A 26,223-nucleotide genomic window follows, 5' to 3' on the forward strand; every position below is an offset into this window, starting at 1 on the left:
TTTCCATTGATAAAACCAACATCGATCGCCACTGTTTTCAGTCGATTTAGCTTTGCCCCGGATACGATCTCGAAGCTACCAAACAGCTGACAAATACGGTCTATCGTGTGTTTTGAGGTGGCAATCACCGTGATGTCATCAGCATACGCAACACAAAGGTCACCAGCGCATACACGCTCCACCCGTGTGAGGAGGGGATGAAGATAGAGCACGAACAGCAGCATCGACATCGGGTCTCCCTGACGTACGGACCGTTCTATACGGAACGGCTCTGAGAGGCACCCATTCACTAGCAGCCGTGATGAAGAGGCAGCAGCGACTCGAGAGAGCCAACAGACGAAACCCTGGTCGAAGCCCAGAGAGAGCAAGGTCCGATGCAGGAACTCATGAGAGACCCGATCGAACGCGTGGTCAAGATCGAACGAGATCAACTTCCCCTTCTGCTTCCTCGCGATTAGCTGCGCAATACGATCTTTGAGCGAGAGTGTAGCTTGGAAAATAGAACGGTCGGTATTTGCGCATTTTTGAGAGTCGCTCAGGACTCGATGGATCCGCAGTACTCGTTCCAGGCGGGCCTTCATCACGCGGGAGAGGATTTTGAAATCGACGTTGAGCAGGCTGATCGGACGGTATGCTCTTGCTGTCCCATCCCCACCTCGCTTTTTAACCAACACAATAGTGCCATCGGCGAATTCAGATGGGAGCTCATTCGTCATAGCTTCATTAATAACGAAGTAGAGCTCTCGATAGATGACGTCGAAAGTTCGTAGGTAGAACTCTACCGGCAAACCATTGATCCCCGGTGATTTACGTTTTTGCGACGTTCGGATGGAGTTTTTCAACTCGTCAATGCTGATCTCTGCCATTAGAGCTGCGTTGGCTTCGTCGTTCTCGGGTACGGCTCTCTCAGTTTCGAACATTTCTTCCGCCACCTGCCGCGTCTCTTCCGCCGCATACAGGTCCCTGAAGCATCGAAACATGTGTTGCTCGATCTCCAGAGAGCCTTGTATTTGCTCTCCTCGTTCGTTCTGCAGTCCTGTTATGGTTGTTTTTTTACGTCGTCTATCACCCAACTGGAAAGTGGATATGTTCTCGCCGGCTATAAACGTCTCGTTGATGCGGATGAAGTTTTGCGCAAATTGCCGCTGCAACGTGAGCATTTGTGCTTTTACGCGGTTGATGGTCACCAGCATGGTGGGATTCTGGTAATAGCCATCATATGCGAGTCGCAATTGCTCGTAGAGTCGTTGTTGTTCTGCGTTGAAAATCCTGAAAACTTCACTTGACTTCCATCGGAAAAAAGATTTTATTTTTGGCTTCGCGCATGAGAGCCACCATGTCATCCAGCTGGGGAAATTTCTCCGTTGGCGGGTCCAAAACTGCCATCGCACTTGGAATTCCTCTAAGTTCTCGGCGGTTAAGAGGTGAGGGCGGAGGGACCAGTAACCGCGTCCTTGTTCGCGGCCAAGGTGGGGAAGGCAAATGCGCGCTGTTAGCGCTTTGTGATCCGTGAATAAGCATACGTGCGTAGCAGCACTCCGCAGATGCTCGCAAAGCCCAGCGCTGACATACATGCGGTCGAGCCTGGATGCCGCATTGTGTGTGATGTACGTGGGTGCGGGGGTTGTGGGGTACAATTTCAGCCACAGATCGTGAAGCTGTAGCTGCCGTACGGTCGCTTGGAGAGCCGGGCTTGTGTTGGAACTCGTTGAGTCGCTCGGACGTAGCACGCAGTTAAAATCTCCAGCGAGGATGACGTTTTGAGTGTTGTACCGAAGGTAGTACGCGATCGTGCCGTTGAAAAATCTTTCTCTTTCCGCACGAACAACTGTCCCCGATGGCGCATATACGTTGCAGAGCGTCGTGTTTTGCACCCTCAAAGCGATGAGACGACCATCCAGGCTCTTCTCCACATGCGAGAATTGTATGTGGTCTTTCAGCGCGATTGCCGTTCCCCGCCTTGCTTGGTCCACATTGCAGATAACGTTGAAGCCAGGGATAGAGAGTTGCTCATTCTCCACCTCCTGGAGGAAAACGATATCCAGTTCCAGTGTTCGTAAAAAGGTTCGAAGAGCGTCAATCTTCGTTGCGTTCGTAATATTGTTGATGTTGATGGTGGCGAGGTTGTAACTGGAGAACTCAGCCATTAGGACGGTTGGTTACTCCCATCTCGCTTGTCGTCGCAGTCGTCATCCACGCGAGGCTTCTTGCCTGGTGGTCGAGTGCGGAGATGTCTTCTGGAGCTGGATGACCCTACAGACGAATCTGTTTCGTTTCCATCGGACTTACCACTAGCAGTTTTGCGATCCACTCCGCCGCTAGCGGGGGGTTGTTGACTTGTATAGGGAGTCAACGACCCGCTGTCCGATGGGGGAATCGAAGCCGAGGTAGGGGCTAACGTGGGGAAATTCTGTTCGGTCAGAACTGGTGGTAACAGCTTCTGTTGTTGACGCTGGGGAATTTGTTTCGGTGGTGGCATGGTAACAGCTTTGGCCGAGATTGGTTCGAACCGAGGCCGGGAAGCTTGGTTCGAGGTCGTTTTAGTTAGGTTCGCAATGGGAGCGGTTTGGTTTGAGTTTGTGTTGGTTTGGTTCGCACTATAGTCGACTGGACTCGTTTTTTGCGACGGCGTCTGCTTTGCGGCATCGGCGTATGATTTTTGCACGAGCAGTTTTTTATTTTGCACGCAAGTAGCCCCGATGTGCATGTATTCGCGGCAGTGTCGGCATGTTTGTAGCTGCCCGAAATATGATACATTCGTCACTTCGCCGTCGATCGTGACCCACGACTCGATGTTTCGTTTCACCGTCATTTTTGCTACACGAACGCCAGTCGAAATGCCAGCGAAATCGATATCGGTTCCGCATCGTTGTTCTCGTATTGCGATTACGTCACCGTATCTTCCTAGAAAATCAGTGATTTTTTGATCCGACACGTCCTCGGACAAATCGTAGAGCCTCACTTCCACTGCTCCCTCCTCCAGAGTGATTTTCAACGGATATTTTTTCCAGTCGACCGTAATTTCGTGTTTGTTGTCGTGTTCCTCACAGATTCGTTGCGCCAACGCTAGGTCGACGACTTTCACGAAAGAAACTCCGAGGGTTCTGCTGTTCTGAATCCGTAGCACTTCACCTTGCTTCAGACCCAATATGGTCGCACAGAATTTGTGAACTTTGGCATTGTCCGGTTTCTTCGGCACGTTCGCAAAATCTATGCGAAAGGTGTTTTCTCGACGGCCCATCGCGAAGTCGTTTGGACGCGCAGCGACACGTAACGGCTCAGCGATGCGCAGAAAGAGAAAAAAAAACACAGTTGGCACTGGTAATTAGCTTGTGTTCGACTTCCACAGAACTGTAGCAAAAATACATCTGTTCAGCTCGGAAGTTGAGCGCTCACTGTAATAACAGCAACTCGGTGATTAAAAAGGTGCTCGTCTGCCTAGTGGCAAACGTTTTTGCTTACTGAGCAGAAAACCGTGGGTTTAGTCCCAAGCTCCTTCGCGTTATATGATCGTTAGGACATCAATTCAGCTTATCGTTTACCAAAACGAACCCTGCTGCAAACCCAACCCTCTTATCCAACATCCCAGTGATTCCTCGTGGAAGTGCAGAGGTGTTCTCGGCTTCCATCAAAGCGAGTGTCATGTCAACACAATCCTTCCCACTCCTTTCTTGACCTGTGTTCGGGCGCGCCGGCGCTGCTATTGCCTAATTTAAGATCACCAGTTTTTACACATTGAGGATGATCGCTAGTCCCAAGCATCGTCTATTGGTTCTCTGTGTAATTACAGCTGATCTGGCAATAACAGAGTAGCAACCGTGGGCGGTCAATCAAGCTCAAGCTCAAGCTTGCAACGTTGTGCAACAAGAGGTAAAAAGTATTGACTTGTTAGTGTAAAAATAACTAAGGGTGACAGTGATGACACATTAAATGAGGCACAACTAACAGGTGTGGATAGTCGTTAGCTTCGGGGTCTTGTTAGTGAGTGATGTTACTTCGGGGTCTTGTGTAGTGAGCGCTGCCGGTCCCCCCGACCTCAGAGGCAGGCAGTTGTTGTTAGTTCATGCGACACTGTTGCTGCAACCAGGTCGAAGGTGTGACCCACCAAGAATCTTAAAAGGATTAAAAACATATTTCACAATATTTGTACATGAATTACATATTATTCTTGCTGAACCACCGTCAAACCCACTATCCAGAGGCAGCGAAGTTATGCAAAACATTAAAAATAAATAATAAATTGTAATCGATTATTGCGATTAATTAGGGTCGATAAGAACGAAAAAGTAATCGATTAATCAATAATCGATTTAAAGCTAAGCAACGACATGCCTATTCATTCCACCCAACAGAAGAAGTTCGCATCTCGCTGCTACTCCGATTATTTGTTTCTTTTCTATCCAAACGTTCCTCTCCCTGAGCATTTTCTTTGGTACCTAACTCTAAATTTAAAACTGATGGACTTTCTTTACCTATTCCACCTCCCCCAAGCAATGCCACGGTGTAAATCTTGTAATTTTTATTTGTTTAAATTGAGATAAATAAAATAAGACTTTTTCCGCTACGTTTCTAGACGTGACTTAGACTGTATCCTCATTATTTTTTTCACTTTACAGAAATAACAACCCTTTAACCGAAATTTTAACAAACGAAAAATGCTCTCGAAGGATGACAAATGGGGGACCGGAGTAACTTCAAATGGGCAGGGGGAAAACATTCGATTCACCAACAACACGAAGGCAATCGACGACACACGGGAGGAAAAACTCTTTGCATTCGTTTTCTTCACTTCTCTTGTTGCTGTACGATTTCTAATCCTAAAAACGTGCAATGCAAACTAGCTGCTGACTCCTGTCTCAATTTGCTATTTAACAAAGATTTCGAAGAAAACGACGACTCAAACGACGACCACAAGCCCCAAGACTAGTTGTTGTGTAAGCTGTTCAGCTTGTCACACGAGGGCGTTTTGATGTGCTGTGCTCTGTAGTACAGATCGCGATCACCAAAGTTGCGTGCCTTCATTAGCATGGTTTCCTCTGTGATGTACGGCAATTGAAAAAAGGGAAAAAAAAAACGAAATAGAGTAAAACAAGAATTTTTAGTAAAATTGCAACGAGGTTTGCAGCAGCATGACCAGCAGCTTCCCAATAGTACCGCAGATAAAGTATACAAAGTTCACGAAAAGCTTGAAACACTTACTATAGTTTCGTTCTCGATAGCACGAATGTTTCAAATTGTTTAGGTACTCTTCCTCAACGGATGCCTCCAGCCGTCCGACCGATCCCTGGTACTCCGAGTGGAAGTTCTCTTTCACGTAGTAAGGAATCTTTAGCTGATTGGTCTTGCGAGCGACGGAGTATTTCCTTGAAAACAAAAGTGGGGGAAAATTAGACGATAAAGTGAAGGCAAACCGAGAACACTCACTGGCTAGGAGTCAAACTGTAGATAGGGTCCGAAATGAAGAACGAGGACATCATCGAGAGAGCAATCAGGAGTATTATCGGCAACAGATTAATGAACGCTGCATAACCTGACTGAGGCTAGTAGCAAACAATAAAAAAAATCAATAAATTCCGCTATCTTGATGCCCATTTTTCAAGTCAACTTTACCTCCCTGTTCTGCTGGTGGTGATGTTCGGCGCGATGAAACCGTCGCTGTCGCATGTAGACATGCTGAGTGGGAATATTTCCTCCGAAGAACATGTTGAACAGCTCCTCGGCCGTAAACTCCGTCTCGAAGCCTCGCGAGTAAGCGTATTCATATTGGGCACGGCTTCTACGAGCCGTTGTCTGATGTTGCTCATCTGCACCGTAAAGATCGTACGATTTTCGTTTCTCGGCATCGGTCAATATGGCCACAGCGTTGCCGATTGCCTTGAAAGCTTCCGCCGATCCTGGTGCTTTGTTTTTATCCGGATGCAACTGCAGGGCCAGCTTTTTGTAAGCCTTCTTGATGTCCGTATCGGGAGATTCTTTCGTAATTCCCAGCACTTCGTAGTAATCTTTGCATCTACAAAATCGAAACCCAATCAATATTCCAACACAAAACAACAGAACAGCCTCGACCTACTTCTTGATCCGTTTCACCGCTTCCAACTGTTCCGGAGTGTAGTCCGCTTCGGAACCCGAGTCTGCCTTTGCCGTACTCGATCCAGCAGCCGGTCGTTGCCGCAGGCCATCGTCCGACGCATTCCCGGACGAGGCACGCTTAGTATAAGCTCCGCTTCTAATCTTCTCCAAAAGCTCTACACAGACAATGAATATTGATTACTATTACGCATCAACGTAATAGAACGATCTCTTTATCAACCCCCGTTCGCTTACCTTCGGCCTGTTTCGTTGGATGTAGACCAAGCGATTTGGTGAGTAGCTTTTCCGCCTTTTCGATCTTACCCTCGGACAGGTAGGACACTGCCCTCACCACGCACTGGACGGCCGCTTCACTGTTCATCGTTGTTGCGGTGCGATGGGTTTATTTTTATCCTTTGCTCTCACGCGTTCCTGGCCAAGCAAGATAAGGGGGAGCAGGTGAAATTAATCATGAAAATCGAAGAAAATTTTCCCAGGCCGTCTTTCTTACCCGTTTGAAATACCAATTATTCTGCCTGGTTCTCGGGGACTCAGCAGATTCACTAGCTTTTCGATGGTCAAACTAGACGGGAACAAGGAAAAACTCCGACTTATTCCATTATTTTACGGACGATAAAAATATTTTTCACTTTTCTAGAACGGGAGCAAAGGAATAAAAACCAAGGGGGGGAGGTGGCTGTCAAATACGAACAATCGTCGCCTACCTCGCATAACTGGTTCCAAACGTAAACAAGCCATAAGAAACCTACAGCGTTTGTTTACGTTTGGAACCAGTTTCATACAAGATGATCAGTAGGCTGATTTGACAGCACATCCCCCCCCAGATAAAAACACACGTCAAATCACCCAGCTAAACGTCATCGACGAACGAAACGACACTCGAGTCGACTGCCCACTGAGCTTGAAATTGTACGTTTCGACGGAAAAGTAACGTGTGTAACACTGAGTTGTTATTGCATACACGGCGAAAAATGAGTGAGTCGTCACCCCTCGAAAATCCACTAACCCCGTACAGACTATGGCTTATACATGCTTATACCACAGACAAACTTATACCAACAATCAATACGAAACTGACGATTTTAAATTGGCTCACTACTTGACTAGCCTATTGGTCCCAAGCAAACGATTAACGTACCCCATTCTAATCGAAATTCTAGTACTACGCAATGTTTGTTTTGATTCGCTATGAAAGTTTGACAGATAAAATGAGGGGTTATTGGTTTTTCCTATGTTTCGAGGGGTGAATCGATTAGCTTGGGACCGAAGATAGTACCAGAGCTGAGCCAAAAAGTTGAGCACGTTATTTCGGGACCTTCTAGTCTTAGAGTTACCTCTATGCTTATACCTTGTACAGACATACAAAGTTCACTGTTGTACTACCGTTGTACCAACAATCAATACGAAACTAACGATTTTGAATTGGCTCACTACTTGACTAACCATAAAAGAGAGCTTAACCAACAATCAATACGAAACTAACGATTTTAAATTGGCTCACCACTTTAGTAGCCTATTGGTCCCAAGCAAACGATTAACGTTCCCTATTCTAGTTGAAATTCTATTACTACACTATGTTTGTTTTGATTCGCTATGAAAGTTTGACAGATAACATCAGGGGTGTGTGGATTCATGCAGAACATGCAGGGGTGAGTGAAATAGCTTGGGACTGCTTGGGACCGTTGTTCTGGTACTGAGTGAGCCAAAAATAATAATGATTTTCTTCGGGACCCAGTGGTCTTAGAGTTACCTCTATGGTAACCAACAATCAATACGAAACTAACGATTTTAAATTGGCTCACCACTTTAGTAGCCTATTGGTCCCAAGCAAACGATTAACGTACCCTATTCTAGTTGAAATTCTATTACTACACTATGTTTGTTTTGATTCGCTATGAAAGTTTGACAGATAACATCAGGGGTGTGTGGATTCATGCAGAACATGCAGGGGTGAGTGAAATAGCTTGGGACTGCTTGGGACCGTTGTTCTGGTACTGAGTGAGCCAAAAATAATAATGATTTTCTTCGGGACCCAGTGGTCTTAGAGTTACCTCTATGGTTGTACCAACAATCAATACGAAACTAACGATTTTAAATTGGCTCACTACTTGACTAGCCTATTGGTCCCAAGCAAACGATTAAAGTACCCCATTCTAGTCGAAATTCTAGTTCTACGCAATGTTTGTTTTGATTCGCTATGAAAGTTTGACAGATAAAATGAGGGGTTATTGGTTTTTCCTCTGTTTCAAGGGGTGAATCGATTAGCTTGGGACCGAAGAGAGTACCAGAGCTGAGCCAAAAAGTTGAGCACGTTATTTCGGGACCTTCTAGTCTTAGAGTTAGCTCTATGGTTGTACTGCTTTAAGCTAGTACCACAAATTGTACGTTAAAGATACTAGCAACAATCAATACGAAACTAATGATTTTAAATTGGCTCACCACTTTAGTAGCCTATTGGTCCCAAGCAAACGATTAACGTACCCTATTCTATTCGAAATTCTAGTACTACGCAATGTTTGTTTTGATTCGCTATGAAAGTTTGACAGATAAAATGAGGGGTTATTGGTTTTTCCTATGTTTCGAGGGGTGAATCGATTAGCTTGGGACCGAAGAGAGTACCAGAGCTGTGCCAAAAAGTTGAACACGTTTCTGCGGGACCTTCTAGTCTTAGAGTTACCTCTATGATACTAGACTTAAAGAAGTACAACCACAAACGAAGTGACAGACGGAGCGGCTCGAAAACTTTGGTGACTAACCTGCTATTGCATTTTTTCAGTGTACCACATGGCAACACCACTACTACTGGATTGTACCACATGGCAACACTACTACTAGATTGAACTAGCATTTTCACCAAATGTACTAGAATGTTTTGGTTCTATCTCTTTCACTCTACTCAAAACCGGAATGCATAAAAAATGACAAAATGATACGCACTCTTTGCACACTGTCAAAGAATCATTGTACACGAAAAATCAACTTTGTTCAAATCAAAACAAAAAAACTAACCCATCTGGTGGATAATGGCACAAGCTTCCAAGAAAATTCTATTACAGTGAACCACATTATTTAAATGGATTTCTTCGCCAGTTAGTCGTCTGTCACTTCGTTTGTGGTACAACGGTACTAATTTGTATGCCTGTCTGTGGTATTATATCAACCGGTGGAAACTGTACACTAATAAAATTCTAAACTTAAAGTTTATTTGGCTGGTACATATACTTTTTATAAGATATGCAAAACATTATTTTTATGTGCGTAAATATAAACATCATTATAAACCCCTTAGCTACTATAAGCTAACCTATAACACGTATATGCGTGACAAATTTTATTTATGTGTTTGCTGCCATAAAAATTATGGTTCGCATCTTATAGTTGAAGATTATGTGTATACACATATAATTTTGATGTTTGAGCTATTCAGTTCAGTGCACACAAGCAATGGCGTCAGCAAATAAATTCACTGAAATTGTGCTATATCTGCTCGATCTTCCAGCAGAACTTCTGAACATTTTCAAAGGTAAATAATTATTTATTTTTAACTGCTTACCATCAAACTATTATTTTTGATTGTTTTCAGCGAAAAAGTTCACGGAAGACACGTTAATCAACATTTCCCGCGACGAGCTTGGAGAATCTTTACAATCGGAGGAAACAGAGTGGAATATAAACGAAATCTTCCGTCGCCTAACTGAATGGCGCAAGGCAAACGTGAGTAGGCGCAATAATATTTAATTTGTGCGAAATAACATTTTTTGAATTTTACGCAGGGATGCGGCCTTTTCACCTTTGACGAGGTGTACGTCCAGGAGGAGTACACGCAGGAGGACGACGCGCAGGAGGACGACGCGCAGGAGGACGACGCGCAGGAGGACGACGCGCAGGAGGACGACGCGCAGGAGGACGACGCGCAGGAGGACGACGCGCAGGAGGACGACGCGCAGGAGGACGACGCGCAGGAGGACGACGCGCAGGAGGACGACGCGCAGGAGGACGACGCGCAGGAGGACGACGCGCAGGAGGACGACGCGCAGGAGGACGACGCGCAGGAGGACGACGCGCAGGAGGACGACGCGCAGGAGGAGGACGTGCAGGAGGAAGACGGACAGGAGGATGACGCGCAGGAGGAGAACACGCCTCCACGCGGAAATAATCAACCCACGGACGTCAGTGACGGCATAAAACCACTATTCAAGAACCCACCAGAGCCTGTAGATGCTTCCGACAAAATTGCTCCGAGTGTCCAAATCAAGGTAGTCAAGAGATTTTGTGTAAAAACTCTTGTTGATTTGCTGAACACAACAATAACAGGGAAGGAAATTTTGAAGCGAGGCCAGCGAGGTCTTTTATCAAAAGAAAGTCAGCGGGAGCTGGTTGGAGTTATCGCCGATTATCACATTAGCCTGGGAACTTCCTTGAAAGAGGAGAGTCTTCGTGACTACGGTGAAGCAATTGTTGCTCAATTCAGACACGAGACATTGGTATGCACTACATTGCACAATTATACAAACATTAAAATTTTAACCTCAATCTTTTGATTTTCAGGATACGTATTTTGTAGCAAGAAGTGGAAAGAGAAAGAACCATGGCGGAAAATTATTCAATAGAATTACAAACTTAAAACAAAAATTGATCAAACGCGCGTTTAAGGAAGAAGAACATTTGCATGGGAAAAAATCAAAGGTTGACCCATTCGTTCCTAAAGATCCGGTGGCAGAAGAAGCGATACTGTGGCTAGAACAGAATTCTTGTCCGTGGAGCACAGTTCTGGACAAGTGGATTGTGTCTTTTGATATCAGGAAACCCCACTTATTGAAATCAAAAATCGTCGAAGAAGTTCTCACAAGACATCGCCATTATTCTGGCAAGCATGGATACCAGATCGTAAGTAAAGCAAAATTCGTTTATTCATATTTAAAAATCATTTTAAAAAATATAGTAGAGAAGTAGAGCACATGATTGTGCGAATAGTGCGCAGTACTTTCAACGTTAGATTATCACGCATAAAATAGAAAAAAAAAAAAATTCAGTCGTAAGTTTTTCTAAATATTAAGTGGATTAGTATTGTAGGTAGGGGGAGAAGGGGCATAGTGAACAGGTAGGGCAAAGTGAGCATCCCGCAGTTTGGCTCTGGATCTCCAGCTGCATGAAACAAATCAACTGGTAGTAGGTTCAATATCATGATATTGATCCTACCACGAACCAATTTGTCCCGAACGGCCGGAAGTCCAAGCTGATGCACGGGATGCTCACTATGCCGCACCTGTTCACTATGCCCCTCTTACCCCTAATATAAAAAATATACATGTCAAGCTCTCATGTTTCCCTGATTCAAGAGGAATATGGATGATGAAACGATGAATGGTTCATAGATCGTTTTGAAAGATCACGCCAGAATTGATTCGGTTGAGATATTTTCCTCGTGATTTGACAGTTGATCAAAGTACTGGCAATATTAAAGTACACACAATGAATTTGTAGTATCTCCATATTTTTTTAAAATGCTGGTAGTTCTCAGTCGTGAATGGATTTTAGTAAATTTAGCGAGATCTGAAAGAATAGTGTTTTGACTAAAAGCTATAAAAAATTTAGTAAGTTTGGTTCATCGTTTTTTTAAGAAAAAAGGTTGAAAAAATGGTAGTCAAATTAGAAGCGTTTTAATTGCTAAATCTTCATACAGACTTGACCAATCAAGGCACAATTTTCACTGATAAACCCCGAATGTTTAAAGGTCGATTCAACCTATCAAACCATTTATACAGGCCTTTGCAATCAATTTATTTTGACCTACAGGAATCTCTTGAATACTACGGTGGGTGATACGAATCACCCACCCCGAATTCTCTACAACCTTTTAACTATTCAAGATAATTGTATGTGTACACTCGGCCTGAACGAAATTCTGAAGAAAAATCAGCTTAAATAGTTGAAAGGCAGCAGATAAACCCAGAGAACTTTGAGATTTGGTCGTAATTGCTTTTGTAAACAAACACGTCAATTGCCGATTGCTCGCGAATAAAACCTCAATATCGCAAACAAACTATACCAAATGATAGAAGAATCATTCATCTACCTGTTTGTGTTGCTAATTTTCGAGATTGAACTTTAATTAGCGAGAAATCGATGATTGACCTGTTTGTTTACAAAAGCAATTACGCCCTAATCTCAAAGTTCTCCGGAAACCTGATGGGAAGACTTTTACCCACCGTACTTAGATCACTAAATTGCAACATAATTTTGCGCACTCCACGGCTCATCCAGCTTCCAATTATTCCAAAATTCAAAAACTACGATCTTGTATTCATCCACCTCCTCCTTTGTTGAGATACTAGGGGGAGGAGGGCATAGTGAGCATCCCACAGTTTGGCCCTGGATATCTAGCTGCATGAAACAAATCAACTGGTAAGGTTCAATATCATTGATATTGATCCTACTACCAATAAATTTGTTCCGAACGGCTGGAAGTCCAAGCTGGTGCACGGGATGCTCACTACGCCCCACCTGTTCACTATGCCCCTCTTACCCCTATAGGTAATTTAAAAAAAAAACTCCCTGCTATGTGGATGGTGACTCTTCGGTTTATGAACTTGGTTTGTCGTAAATCCATCAGCTTTCAAAGCAAATCAAGTGTAGCGGTCCCCGTGGAGAATATGTCCCTTTAATATCAGCCGTTCCGAGAATCCTCTGATGCTATCATATTTAATATTCTAGGACATTCGTGTGAAGTGGTTGATTGCTGTGGTAGAAAATTGAAGGTCAGCGATCAAACATTCCAATGTAGTACGATAAATACTTACCTTCATACCGGTGATTCAGATGAAGTCTTCTTCCTGATTTTATTCAAGGAGGACCTAGTGACTGTAAGTTAATACTGATCACTCTTCAGCAATGGGTCATCAGAATCTTTGTTATGTACTAACTTATGCTCTATTATTATCCTTCAGCTGTGTAATCCTTGGTGTAATCTGTCTTTATCCAAACGTTTTGTAGCATGTTTTTATTTACTGTTTTCGAAATGTTAAGGCTGTGTTCCATTTCTAGAGTAACATTTGAAATGGGCCTATATCCAAAACGTAATCAAACCAGAAAATGAATTTTAAATTTTTCCGGCAGTATTCAATTCCTATTTAAGAAAATTGAAATATTTTAGGCATTCACAATAACAATAGTAACAGTATCTCAGTATACAACATCCAAAATATGCGAAAAGCTTTCAAAAATATATGAAAATCAATAACATTTCGACAGTGAGCATGCATAAGGGCGTATAAGCGATGATCGATTCTCTTCATCGATTTTCTCTTTGCATTGCTACAGCTAAGCGAAACAATTTTGTAGAATTTGTTCAATGTAGAGTTGTAACAGGTTGCATTGACTATCAAAAGCAACAGCAAACGCACCGACAAATGTTAAATCTAGCGAGTTATTAACAAAAGAGAAAATCGATGAAGAGAATCGATCATCGCGTATACGCCCTTATGAATGCTCACTGTCGATTTTAATTTCATAAATTAATAAGCCTTTTTGTGAATCTTTCAATGGATAGGCCCTTTTTGTTAAGCCATTGTGTTTGTCATCATATATGGTATGCCCTTTGCTAAGCCTTTTCGCAACGTCGAATAAATTCAAAACAAATCAAGCTGAACATTGCATTAGGTCCTAAGTAACATTGATCGATTTTCTTCGTCGACTTTCTCTTTAGTTAATAACATGAGCACATAACCGTTTCTTGTTGTGTTTGTCGTAGTAGATGCTAGATGAAAGCTTTTTTTTATCGATATGTGTGCTGAAAATACCTGGGAATGTCTTAAGATGTCCGTGGGGATACAATGAGAAAGTCGACGAAGAGAATCTGTCAATGTTACTTAGGACCTAATGCAGTGTTCAGCTTGAAATCATCGGCACTGCCTCAAGCAGTACATGGTAACCGCAAAATACCCAATAATGACTACAAAGTAAGCATTTTCGAGGGAAACTGGGACTACCCATTAAATGAGTAAAATTTTGCCCTGAATAGTGTATTATACATTATTTACTAAATTTTCTTTCTTTCTTCTGCATGATATTTTTAAATAAATAAGTTAATCCATTAAAAGTAAAAAAACGAACACAAAACAAAAACAAATATATTTAAAAATATGTAATGACAAGGTTGTTGCCCCTATCCGATGATGTTGTTGGTTTGCGTGGGCGTACTTTGGTTCACGTGTAAAGGGCCTTAGAAAGTTTGTTTACAAATGCTTTTGTGCCGTTATCAAATGTTATGCCTGATGTAATCTAAAAATAATCGCTGTGACATTGTCGTCACTTTGCTTATGCTTAGCACTCTAATCTGTTTAAAAAACACACTGGTGCAGGTCAACAAAAAAATCCTAAACGCATGATTTGCAGAAAAGTGAAAGACCATAAATCACTCATATAGGGGAAATGGATGAAATGTCAGCCTAAATACCCCTAACTTGGGCCCATACATAAATTCAGCAATCGACTAAATTTTCAATATTGGTCGCTATTGATTATATACATTAGTACCGTCACAATGACGCGTTCATCTTGATAACATTGATAAATAGCAGAGTTTTAGCAATGGGCCCAATCTTAGATCCATAGGCCAACATTAAAGCCATTTCCCCTACCATATGTCAGTAACTTAATGATTGTATTTTATCCTCTAAACAGATAGACATTGATTTCAAATTATTGAAATTGGGAAACGACAAAGGCATCAACAAATGGGATCAATTTCTACCGAAGATCATCGAGTACCTTGATAAACCTTACAAAGACGAACTATCAATCAATCTTCTTGGATTTATAAAAACACCTGGAGCTGATAAAAGTACGTAATTCGTTAATATTCGTACGTAATTATAGCATAAATAAATACATATTTTTTCATATTTTAGATACAATTATCTCAGCTGTTTTGATCCTGCTGAATAACGTCCTGAAACCCACTAAAGTGACTAAAACATTCAAGCCATCCATTTTGTCAGCTCAGGAAGATATTATTTTTTTTTGCGGAAACGAATGGTCAAGCGGTACAAAAAATCAACGACTTTAATTCATCTTACGAGTCATTAGGTTTCTACACCATCCCAAAGCTGGTATTCAGAGGCAAAGACATAACATCATTAAGTGGCGGATACGAAGTGCATTATAAATCGATAGTGTATAAGCTAGAAACAGCAGAAAGGGCGATTGATGTTCTGGTGAAACTCAGCACGATTTTCGGATTGGAGTATTCCAGAATTTGTCGACTGGTATGGAACTTTATTTGTTCTTATGTATATGATTTGGTAGTACCAGAGCAATATGAATCAATCAACAACCTCAAACGATTCTTACCAAAAATACAATAATATGTTCACCTGCATGATCGAAGGTTGCATAGTGAATGCTATGTCTGTTTACCCGTATTTTGATCATCTCACCAATATCCACAAGGTCCCAAGGAACTATCGATATAAATGCACCTTTCAACGATGTTGTCAAATACTTTCCAATTGGTATGTATTCAAAAGACATGCATTAAGACATTTTGCTCATCATTCGCAAACTTCTTGTGAGAAATTATCAACTCCTTTTGATGTTGATGGACGCAGGACAGAACAAGTTTTCGTTGGTACAGAGACTACAGATAATTTAAATTCTTGTTTACAAGCTGAAGCACAGGAGGATAACACACCCATTGCATCATATTCCGCAAACATCAGAGATATAGAGCAAGCAGCTTTAGAGTTCACATTAGAGCTACACAGTGAAACGAATTTGACACGAAATGATATTCAACATGTACAGAAGAAAATTAAAAAACTGAATTGCACGATTGCTGAAAAGATCGAAGGATTATTACCATCTAAAACCAGTGACCCTCAAATTGATTATAAACTAAATAAGTACATTCAAAAGCTGCAGAATCCATTTGATTTTATTGAAACAGATTACAAATTTTTTAAATATTTGGAAGAACTGAATATTTTTCGTTTACCGTTATCAATTAGAGTAGAAGGAGAAAACACAGTAGCAGGCATAGAAATTGATGAGGCAATTGATGAGAAGAAAGATAATCTTGTAATCATGGATATTCAATTTCAGCTTAAGTCATATTTTAGTACCGGAGATATTCTCAAGTTAACCATAGAAAACACTAAACAGCTCGAAAAGTCCAGTGTAATAAGTAGCATTGTTAACGGCCAGCTATGGACAAATGTAAAACAACAGTATCCCAATGATATATTATTGCCATTATCGTACTATTCTGATGACTTTGAAATCAACGACCCTTTGAGTGCGCATAATAAGAAACATGTTGTTTGTGGGTCATATTACAGTTGTCCAACTATTCCTGAGCAATACAGTTCTAAACTCAACAATATTTTTGTAGCTTGTATGATGAAAAAAGTTGACATTAATGAAATAGGTTTAAACATGTTACTTAAGAATATTATTCAACGTTTCAGGGAGATAGAGGAACGAGGAATTACGTTCGAAATCGATGGAAAGCAGATAAAAGTAAGGTTTATCCTTGTGATACTGCAGGGAGACAACTTAGGTCTACATCAAATGCTAAATTTTCTATCATTCAATGTTATTGTCGCTTTTGTCGAAGATCACGCGCAGAATGTCGGGTTGATGTAGAAGAGTACGATACGTTTCGTAGAACCATACACAATTATGAAGAAGATGTAAATCTGCAAAGACCTTCCGAAACAGGAATTAAGGGAGATACGGCTTTTAATCAACTGCCCTCTTTTCATACTGTGATGAACGTCAGTGGCTCTGATATGATTAATTTCCTTATTAAAAGCTTTATAAACGTTGACTGTCCTCCTTATTCAGAACCAAAAGTTTGATCTAATAACAAACTGAATAAGTGTAATTTGCACATACATTGTCGCTTTAATTCGACTGTTTTCAATTGATTGAATAAAATGCTTTATTAAACGTCTAATAAATGTTTTCTAGCTCCATTATTAGATTTCATTGCATTGCTTTACAATATTGCTGTATAAAGGTGAAAAAAATAGCTCTTATACCACCCAACAAACAATTCAGAGTCACAAATAAGCATATATATTGAATAAATGCTGTATAACAGTGTACAAAGCTGAATAAAAAGAGTTGACGAATTATGTGCTGAAAAAGCTCATTGAGATCCATAGATGCACATTTATTCAACTGTTTGCTCTGATCTGATTAATTTACTTATTAAAAGCTGTAAAAGTGTTAAATGTCTTCCCAATTCAACGCCAGAAGTTTGATCTAATAACAAACTGAATAAATGTAATTTGTACATACATTGACACTTTAATTCGACTGTTTTCAATTGATTTAATAACATGCTTTATTAGACGTCTTATAAATGTTCTCCAGCTCCTTTATTAGATTTCATTGCATTACTTTACAATATTGCTGAATAAAGGTGAATACAGTCAGCATAATAGCTATTATTACCACTATGCGTCCATGTTGTAATCACATGATTTGTAAATGCTTTACAAACGACGTATTAGATTCATTATTCGACAACACTGATTCAATATAACAACAAGGCGAAAACAGTAGAGTAGTGGTTACCGTTTCCGCTTTCCAATTAGAAGGTCGTGAGTTGAATCCCAAGCTTAACCCTTTTTTTTTATTTGTGTTCTACATCTAATTAATTTAAATAGTAATCATCGATCACATGACTCACGATAATGAATGCATTTATCTAGTTCAAAAAATAACCTTCCTTGGGATTGGAGTGGTGAAGAGGTAACATTGGTCTCATGTTAAACAACGATGAATGAATTAATCATTCCCACAGGGCCTTGAAGGAGCTAGAGTTGCGATCGGGAGTGCTGATAGGTATTCACTTTCATGCAAGCTTTTATTGATTATTGAGTTGCCCATATGACGAATTCTAGGATAGCTCAGATGACAAGGCAAGCGGCTGGTGATCGGAAGGAACATGGTTCGAATCCCATACAACGACATGTATAAGTATTTATAAATTTTCTAATATCTGTGTGGTGCGAGCAACGTCAGAAATAATGGATACAATTACACTTAAGAAACACAACCTTCCTTCCCTGTCTGTCCCCGCCCCTCTTATTTTCGGGTTAATTTTCCCACAGTTGAATAATCGTTTAATAAATGTATAATAATGTCTAATTAAACGTTACTTCACATGAGAATCAAGCATATACAGAGCATCACTGTTTAAAAAGGAAGCAGTGATGTCTAATAAACGCTGAATAATCAAAAAAATTATCGTATGAACTCTGTTACAACTCATATAAGTCGAATAAAAGCTTCTCGACATACCTTATACAATACCAAAGTAGTTCAATGTTGTGGTTGAATAAATTCTCCAGATTTGTGTTAACAAAGCCGGAACAGAAGTTGTTATTAAAAATAGTACAAGTACTATTCAGCATGCAGTTGAATAAAATGGCTATGAAGTCGTTTCTTCAATAGACGATTGTTTGTTGGGTTATGTTATTCTATGTTCAAATAATAATAATAATAATGTAGCACGTTATTAAAAGTATCTTAATGTTAATGAGTTTCTAGATATGTAAACATAGAATACCATAAGATAAGTTAATGTGGGGCAAGATGACCATATGGGGCAAGCCGGATATCGTCTCTAAACCATAGAGTTAATTTGGTAGAAATATGTGTAATGCTGTATGAGAACTTACTAGCGAAGTGATTTATATACATTTCTATCAAATTAACTATAAAACGCTGTGGTTTAGAGATTATGTCCGTCTTGCCCTATATTCCTCTACGCTTCGCCAATGCCCTTGCCTAAACCGAGGCCTGAAACCCTGGAAATAATATTTTTAGCACATATACAGTATATGTACTTGACACGTAAACATTATTGTTTGAACCATGACTTTCATTTGAATTAGACACATAATCATTATGTTCTACCGAGACATAAATGTTATAAATCTCACACCCAAATTTTATTTGCAAAACAAATGAAATTCATTTCTTTTGGAACATTGATTTTATTTGTGTGATTGACTTAGACACATAATCTTCATGTTCTACCGAGAAATAAATATTATAAATCTCACACATAAATTTTATTTGCAAAACATATGAAATTCATTTCTTTTAGAACATTGATTTTATTTGTGGGAAACTAAATATTTTTTATGTTCCCCAAACATATTGTTTATTTGTGAGGTCTAATTGCAAAAAAATATGTGGTTTCACACATAAAAGGTATATGGAAATTCACCTCGGTGTAGGGAATGAGAGCAGTGCAGGCAGCAATATATCTAGAGTGAGAAAGATAGATAGAGAGAGTAAAAGCAACAATCAATACGAAACTAACGATTTTAAATTGGCTCACCACTTTAGTAGCCTATTGGTCCCAAGCAAACGATTAACGTACCCTATTCTAGATGAAATTCTATTACTACACTATGTTTGTTTTGATTCGCTATGAAAGTTTGACAGATAACATCAGGGGTGTGTGGATTCATGCAGAACATGCAGGGGTGAGTGAAATAGCTTGGGACGTGTACCGGAATAGTGTTGGGACTGTACCGTTGTTCTGGTACTGAGTGAGCCAAAAATAATAATGATTTTCTTCGGGACCCAGTGGTCTTAGAGTTACCTCTATGGTAAAAGCATATAGGTAACTCTAAGACTAGTAGGTCCCGAAGAAACGTGCTCAACTTTTTGGCTCAGCTCTGGTACTATCTTCAGTCCCAAGCTAATCGATTCACCCCTCGAAACATAGGAAAAATCCACTAACCCCTCATTTTATCTGTCAAACTTTCATAGCGAATCAAAACAAACATAGTGTAGTACTAGAATTCTGACAAGAATGGGATACTTTAATCAACAATCAATACGAAACTAACGATTTTAAATTGGCTCACCACTTTAGTAGCCTCCCAACAAACAATTTGAGTTGATTAACAGCTGAATAAGCAATTTTTTAGCTAAAGAAGCCAATTTTTGCCTGAATAAGCTCTTATTAAACATTCAATGTTTGTTGGGCTATTGGTCCCAAGCAAACGATTAACGTACCCTATTCTAGTTGAAATTCTATTACTACACTATGTTTGTTTTGATTCGCTATGAAAGTTTGACAGATAACATCAGGGGTGTGTGGATTCATGCAGAACATGCAGGGGTGAGTGAAATAGCTTGGGACTGCTTGGGACCGTTGTTCTGGTACTGAGTGAGCCAAAAATAATAATGATTTTCTTCGGGACCCAGTGGTCTTAGAGTTACCTCTATGCTTTAATCGTTTGCTTGGGACCAATAGGCTAGTCAAGTAGTGAGCCAATTTCAAATCGATAGTTTCGTATTGATTGTTGGTAAAAATGTAGGAAGAGCAAAAAAAGGTACTAAATCTCGACTACTTTTTCAAAGGGACGTATCAGCTTTTGTAAACAATACATTTGATCGTCGATTTGGCGTAACTGGTAGCTCGCACACGCTTACTAACACCACTAGCAGGTAGGGAAAAATTTCCCCTATCTGATGGTAGTGTTAGCATGCGTGGCTGAGTGAGCCAAAAATAATAATGATTTTCTTCGGGACCCAGTGGTCTTAGAGTTACCTCTATGGTATAGTCGCTATATTTATAGTCTGGCGGATAGAATTACGATCTATCAAAAAGCAGAACCGATTCAATATACTGTAGACCAACTCTTGAAAATGTACTATCAACTTTGATAAACAAAACGTTGATTATTCTTTCCTCGACAATCGAACGCAAATTACCAACATCATCGGATAGGGGAAACTTTCCCCAACCCAAAGATGGTGTTAGTTTGCGTAGGAGAGCCTTGAGACACGAGAAAAGGGTTTCCAAAGTTTTGTTCACAATTGGGTTCTTTAATTTTGAAAAATATATCGGTTTTTATGTATCATCTGAAAGAGCTTCGTTTTCTGAGCACTAAATTTTGGATGTAGGGAATGCGAGAGTGAAAATTTTCTGTGATTAGTTTTGGTATGGAGCAAATGAACCTATCGTGGCTTCGAGCAAGTTAAGTGTACGTGTATCATCAGTCCGTTGAAGATGTGCATTGTAAATATCGGAATTAGTATTTGTGCATTGCAAAACAAAAAGCTGGAAGGAGCGAGAGTAGTGTGGATACATGATTATTTTATTCAGCGAGAGGATGATATTACACGGGAAGGTATTATCAACAATCAATACGAAACTAACGATTTTAAATTGGCTCACCACTTTAGTAGCCTATTGGTCCCAAGCAAACGATTAACGTACCCTATTCTAGTTGAAATTCTATTACTACACTATGTTTGTTTTGATTCGCTATGAAAGTTTGACAGATAACATCAGGGGTGTGTGGATTCATACAGAACATGCAGGGGTGAGTGAAATAGCTTGGGACTGCTTGGGACCGTTGTTCTGGTACTGAGTGAGCCAAAAATAATAATGATTTTCTTCGGGACCCAGTGGTCTTAGAGTTACGTCTATGGTATTATCATAGAGGTAACTCTAAGACTAGAAGGTCCCGAAATAACGTGCTCAACTTTTTGGCTCAGCTCTGGTACTCTCTTCGGTCCCAAGCTGTTATCTGTCAAACTTTCATAGCGAATCAAAACAAACATTGTGTAGTAGTAGAATTTCTACTAGAATGGGGCACGTTAATCGTTTGCTTGGGACCAATAGGCTAGTCAAGTAGTGAGCCAATTTAAAATCGTTAGTTTCGTATTGATTGTTGGTATTATCAACAATCAATACGAAACTAACGATTTTAAATTGGCTCACCACTTTAGTAGCCTATTGGTCCCAAGCAAACGATTAACGTACCCTATTCTAGTTGAAATTCTATTACTACACTATGTTTGTTTTGATTCGCTATGAAAGTTTGACAGATAACATCAGGGGTGTGTGGATTCATGCAGAACATGCAGGGGTGAGTGAAATAGCTTGGGACTGCTTGGGACCGTTGTTCTGGTACTGAGTGAGCCAAAAATAATAATGATTTTCTTCGGGACCCAGTGGTCTTAGAGTTACCTCTATGGTATTATCCCGTAATATTCCCTGTGAGGAAATGTAATTCCCCTGAGAGGGCACTGTTCTGGTTTTCCATGTGAGAAAACGTATCCCCCTGAGAGGGTATCGGGTTTTAACTTCCCCGTGAGGAGGTTGAAGTCCGAAAGGATTGTTATTCCCAGCTTGGAAATTTGTCTCCCTGGGAGGATGATTTTACTAAATTTATTCCCCTGCGAGGGTATATTTCCCACCATTTATTCAGCGAGAACTCAGTGTTCAGTAAACAAAACCAGTGACAAGTAAAGCCCTCTAGTTAAAGTATGGACGACTGTCACCACAAAACTGAAAAAAAAGCTGTTCCAATCGAGCAAAGCTGTGCATTTTGACGGTTCGATTGGAACAACGTTTGACAGACGTCCATACTTTTACTGTAGGGCTTTAGTGACAAGCTCCCTAGCAATAGATCCAACAGTGTGCGTGTTTACCGACTTTTTACCACTGAAGCTCCAGAGAGAGCTCCAGGGTTTGAATCTGAAAACGACAAAGAGCTTGGTGAAGCTGGGGCTCCAGACCGGTAGGTGGCCGGACAGATTGCGTCGTTATGAAGCTCAGGAAAAGAATCTTAGAACACTAGACCCGTTAATATTTAAGCAAGACCTGATCATACTTCCAAACTGTCTTCGGAGACCCGAATAGAAATTGTAATGTAGGAAACATAAGCAGACATCTTCAATACATTAAATTTTAACGTGTATTGCTGTACCTTTAATGTATTCAGACTTCAGTGTGACGTCCAAGTACATAAAAATACATTAGCCTCAAACGTTACATCAGAATCAAACGTCTTGACGATGTAAAATTTGGCATCAGAATACATCCAATGACAACAGAACCAAACGTTACATTAGTCGCAGTGGTGTTAGGTCCCGAACAGAGGAAAAAAGTAGAAGGGTCTGTGCCTAGGGGCACAAACGGAAGCTTGACGTAGGACCGCTAGTGGACGGAATAAATGTGAAGAGCATTAAGTTCTTTTAATTGATCAAATCAGGCATAACATTTGATAACGGCACAAAAGCATTTGTAAACAAACATTCTAAGGCCCTTTACACGCGAACCAAAGTACGCCCACGCAAACCAATACCACTTACGGAAAGGTGATAGTTGCCCCTATGCGATGATGTTGTTGGTTTGCGTGGGCGTACTTTGGTTCGCGTGTAAAGGGCCTAAGAAGGTTTGTTTACAAATGCTTTTGTGCCGTTATCAAATGTTATGCCTGAAATATCTATTATCTCAACTCTTTCCGGTTTTGAATTGTAGGCGATCCAAATTTGTAGTAATCTTTTTCAAAAAGAAAGTTGATTACGAGAATCAACAGGGTGGCCAGTGAATTTTCATTTTGAAAATCCCGGTTTTTTCCCGGTTTTCCCGGTTCAAATCTAAAAAATTCCCGGTTGTTAATATGCAACAAAAAAAAAACAAAATTTACTGATAGGATAAAAAAAAATGTGATTTAAAAAGATTCCCAAGATTCTGGAGCTTTGAAATTTGTGTAGAGTCTGAAACTAGAACTTTTCTTCAAAATTTGTGATTAATAACATGCTTCGTAATGCAAGATTTGGAGAAACAATAATTAAAATGTGAAATTTTGAATTTTTTTTTTAGATCACAGATTTATAAAAAAAAACATCATACCTATGAGTCGTGGAGTCATAATTGTCACGCTCTGAGACTTAGAAGCATTTTAAGGGTAATAACAAATTACATAGCAATCTGTAGAATCTGGCGGACAAACCCTGGAATTTTTAGTAAAATTTAAAAGAATTCAAAGTGTTGATTAAAAACAAATATTGAGAAGGATTCCCACACAGTTTTCGAAGGAGAAGAACAGATTTCCAGAATTATTCTTACATGAAATCCATAGAAATTGTTGAATGAATTTGGAAGGATTTCTTTGGAGAAGAATGCAAGTTCTAAATTAAACTGTTAGGTAATTTTAGTAGATTTAAAAAAGAATTGTGAAAATAAAAATAAAACATTGCAGAAAATTCCTACGTGGTTCTGATATAATTTGTATGGGCATCGTAAGGAACATGACAGATGAATTTTAAGAAGAATTCCAAGAGAATTATGATCGGAATTCAACAAGAAACAGAGTTCTTAAAATGTTCTGGCAATAATTTCAACCCTAGTGCGAATGATTCATCACATAACCCAAACAAAATTGATTCCAAAAAATTTGCTGATAATTAGAAAGAAATTCTTTAAAATACTCCAAGGGGTTTATAGATTAATTTTCGAAAGATTTCTTTTGTTTTGAATAGAGTTAAAAGAAATATTTGAAAAGATTTTTAAAGGAATCAAAGTTCCGGATAGGCGGGAACGGGAATTATATGAAGGATTCCAATAAATTCTTAGGGGTTGGAAGAAAATTCCTAAAAGAATTCAACGGTAATTATTACGCGGAGTGTTTTCTGGTTTATTTCAGAACAATTTCAAGATAATTCAGAGCAGAATTCCAAGTTAATTCTGGAATTCATCATGAGAATTTTGAACAACGAAAAATTAAAACCCCGGAAAAGAATAATTCAGTTTCGGTTTTTACAAATATTTGTTTCCAAACTCCAGCATCTTCAATATTTTCTTTAGAGGACCATGCACTTTACATCTGAAATTGAAACGACAAAAATCAATTTGCAATATTGCTGAGTGATTAAATTCTAAAAACAATAAGACGGTATACTGAAGAAAATTATGCAACAAATAGAGCAAGACATTCATTTGCTAAAGGATCACTCTGTTTTAATGGTTTATTCTTAAATTCTGATGTAAAAATTTGTTACTATGATATAGTTAATTTATTTTCCCGGTTCTCTTGCAGAATTCACGGGTTTTTCCCGGTTTTCCAGGTTACTTTAAAAATTTCCGGATATTTCCCGGTATTCCCGGATTTCCCGGTTTGCTGGCCACCCTGTATCAATCAAAATCACTTGCACCCCTGCTTCCAGGTCGTTGGGGGCTTGTGGTTCTGAATATGGACAAACAAGCATAGATAAATTCTATTCCAACTCTTTACTGATGTAAGCTTGATGGCCCTGAAAAGGGCCGTTTTATTGAAGAGGACATCCATGGCCACTTACGCTTGGCGTGTTTAGTGTAGGTGACAGCATCACGGACCTCATTTTCCACGAACACCTTCAGCACACCTCGTAGATCAGACCGGCGATACGTCAGATACTGCGACGGCGAGCCAGACGACGGATGGTGGTTATGAGGAAATTGACGAAAATTTTATTCAGTCTCGGAGTAGTACCAATAGACTGAGTGAATCCAATCTTTACTTTTCTCAAATTCGGGAATTTTTCCCTGGAAAATCGTGGAAAAACCTGGGAAAACATGAGGAATATTTACTCATCGCTGAGTTCCTGCGCTTATTTCTGAGATAACTAAACTCAAATTTGGGTCGTTCTCATTCGCCGTGATAGATATCGGCGCCGGTGGTTAGCGTAATTACCTCTCACCCCAGCAGGCCTGGGTCCAATCTCAGTCGGCGCCATCGGCATGTTCTAAGGCATAACATCTCTGGGAGCTGCCTCCCTGGCGTCGGTAGCATTGGAGCTCAGTACGGAAAACAAATCTCGCGTCACTTTTCAATAGGTCCTATCTACATTGATCGATTCTCTTCATCGACACTCTCTTTCGTAAATAACTCGGCTTCACAAATCTGCATCAACAATAGAAAAGAGCCCATCAGCATTTGTAAACAAACCGTTCCAAAGCCCTTTACTCACAAAGCGATGGCCACCCACACAAACCAACACCATCATCGGATAGGGGAAACTTCTACCTACAAGATGTTGGTGTTGGTTTGTGTGAGCAGCCTTCGATTTGTGAGGCTTTGGAACGGTTTGTTTACAAATGCTGATGGGCCCTATTCTATTGTTGATCCAGAAATGTTTCCTGCCGTCTTCGTCGAATTAGATGCTAGATTGTTGCTTCTTCCATCGAAAATATCCGGCCGTGGCGATTCAAAGTTGATCAAGGTTGATCAAAACAATTTGTATCCCTGCTTCCAGTTTGATCACATGAGCATTTTGTGTGGTCGGTGGTTCTGAATATGGACAAACAGGCAGATGAATTCTATT

General features: G+C 40.2%; 1 protein-coding gene and 1 pseudogene across 1 annotated transcript; one reads left to right on the top strand and one right to left on the bottom strand.

Moving 5' to 3' along the window:
* Positions 1 to 4,609: 4,609 nt before the first annotated feature.
* LOC135706713 (dnaJ homolog subfamily B member 14-like) lies at positions 4,610 to 6,736 on the bottom strand. Its single transcript, XM_065228363.1, has 7 exons — positions 6,581 to 6,736; positions 6,325 to 6,501; positions 6,071 to 6,245; positions 5,611 to 6,010; positions 5,425 to 5,540; positions 5,200 to 5,363; positions 4,610 to 5,036 (listed from the first exon to the last, which is right to left on the bottom strand). The coding sequence occupies exons 2-7, from the start codon at positions 6,449 to 6,451 to the stop codon at positions 4,924 to 4,926; spliced, it is 1,095 nt and encodes a 364-aa protein (XP_065084435.1). The 5' UTR covers positions 6,452 to 6,501; positions 6,581 to 6,736; the 3' UTR covers positions 4,610 to 4,923.
* Positions 6,737 to 9,534: 2,798 nt separating this feature from the next.
* LOC135706705 (uncharacterized) lies at positions 9,535 to 15,455 on the top strand (annotated as a pseudogene).
* The last annotated feature ends 10,768 nt before the right edge of the window (positions 15,456 to 26,223 follow it).

This window comes from Ochlerotatus camptorhynchus, unplaced genomic scaffold (assembly GCF_037179485.1).
Source record: "Ochlerotatus camptorhynchus isolate MF236.1 unplaced genomic scaffold, CSIRO-AGI_Acam_v1.1 ptg000289l, whole genome shotgun sequence".
Classification (NCBI taxonomy): domain Eukaryota; kingdom Metazoa; phylum Arthropoda; class Insecta; order Diptera; family Culicidae; genus Ochlerotatus; species Ochlerotatus camptorhynchus.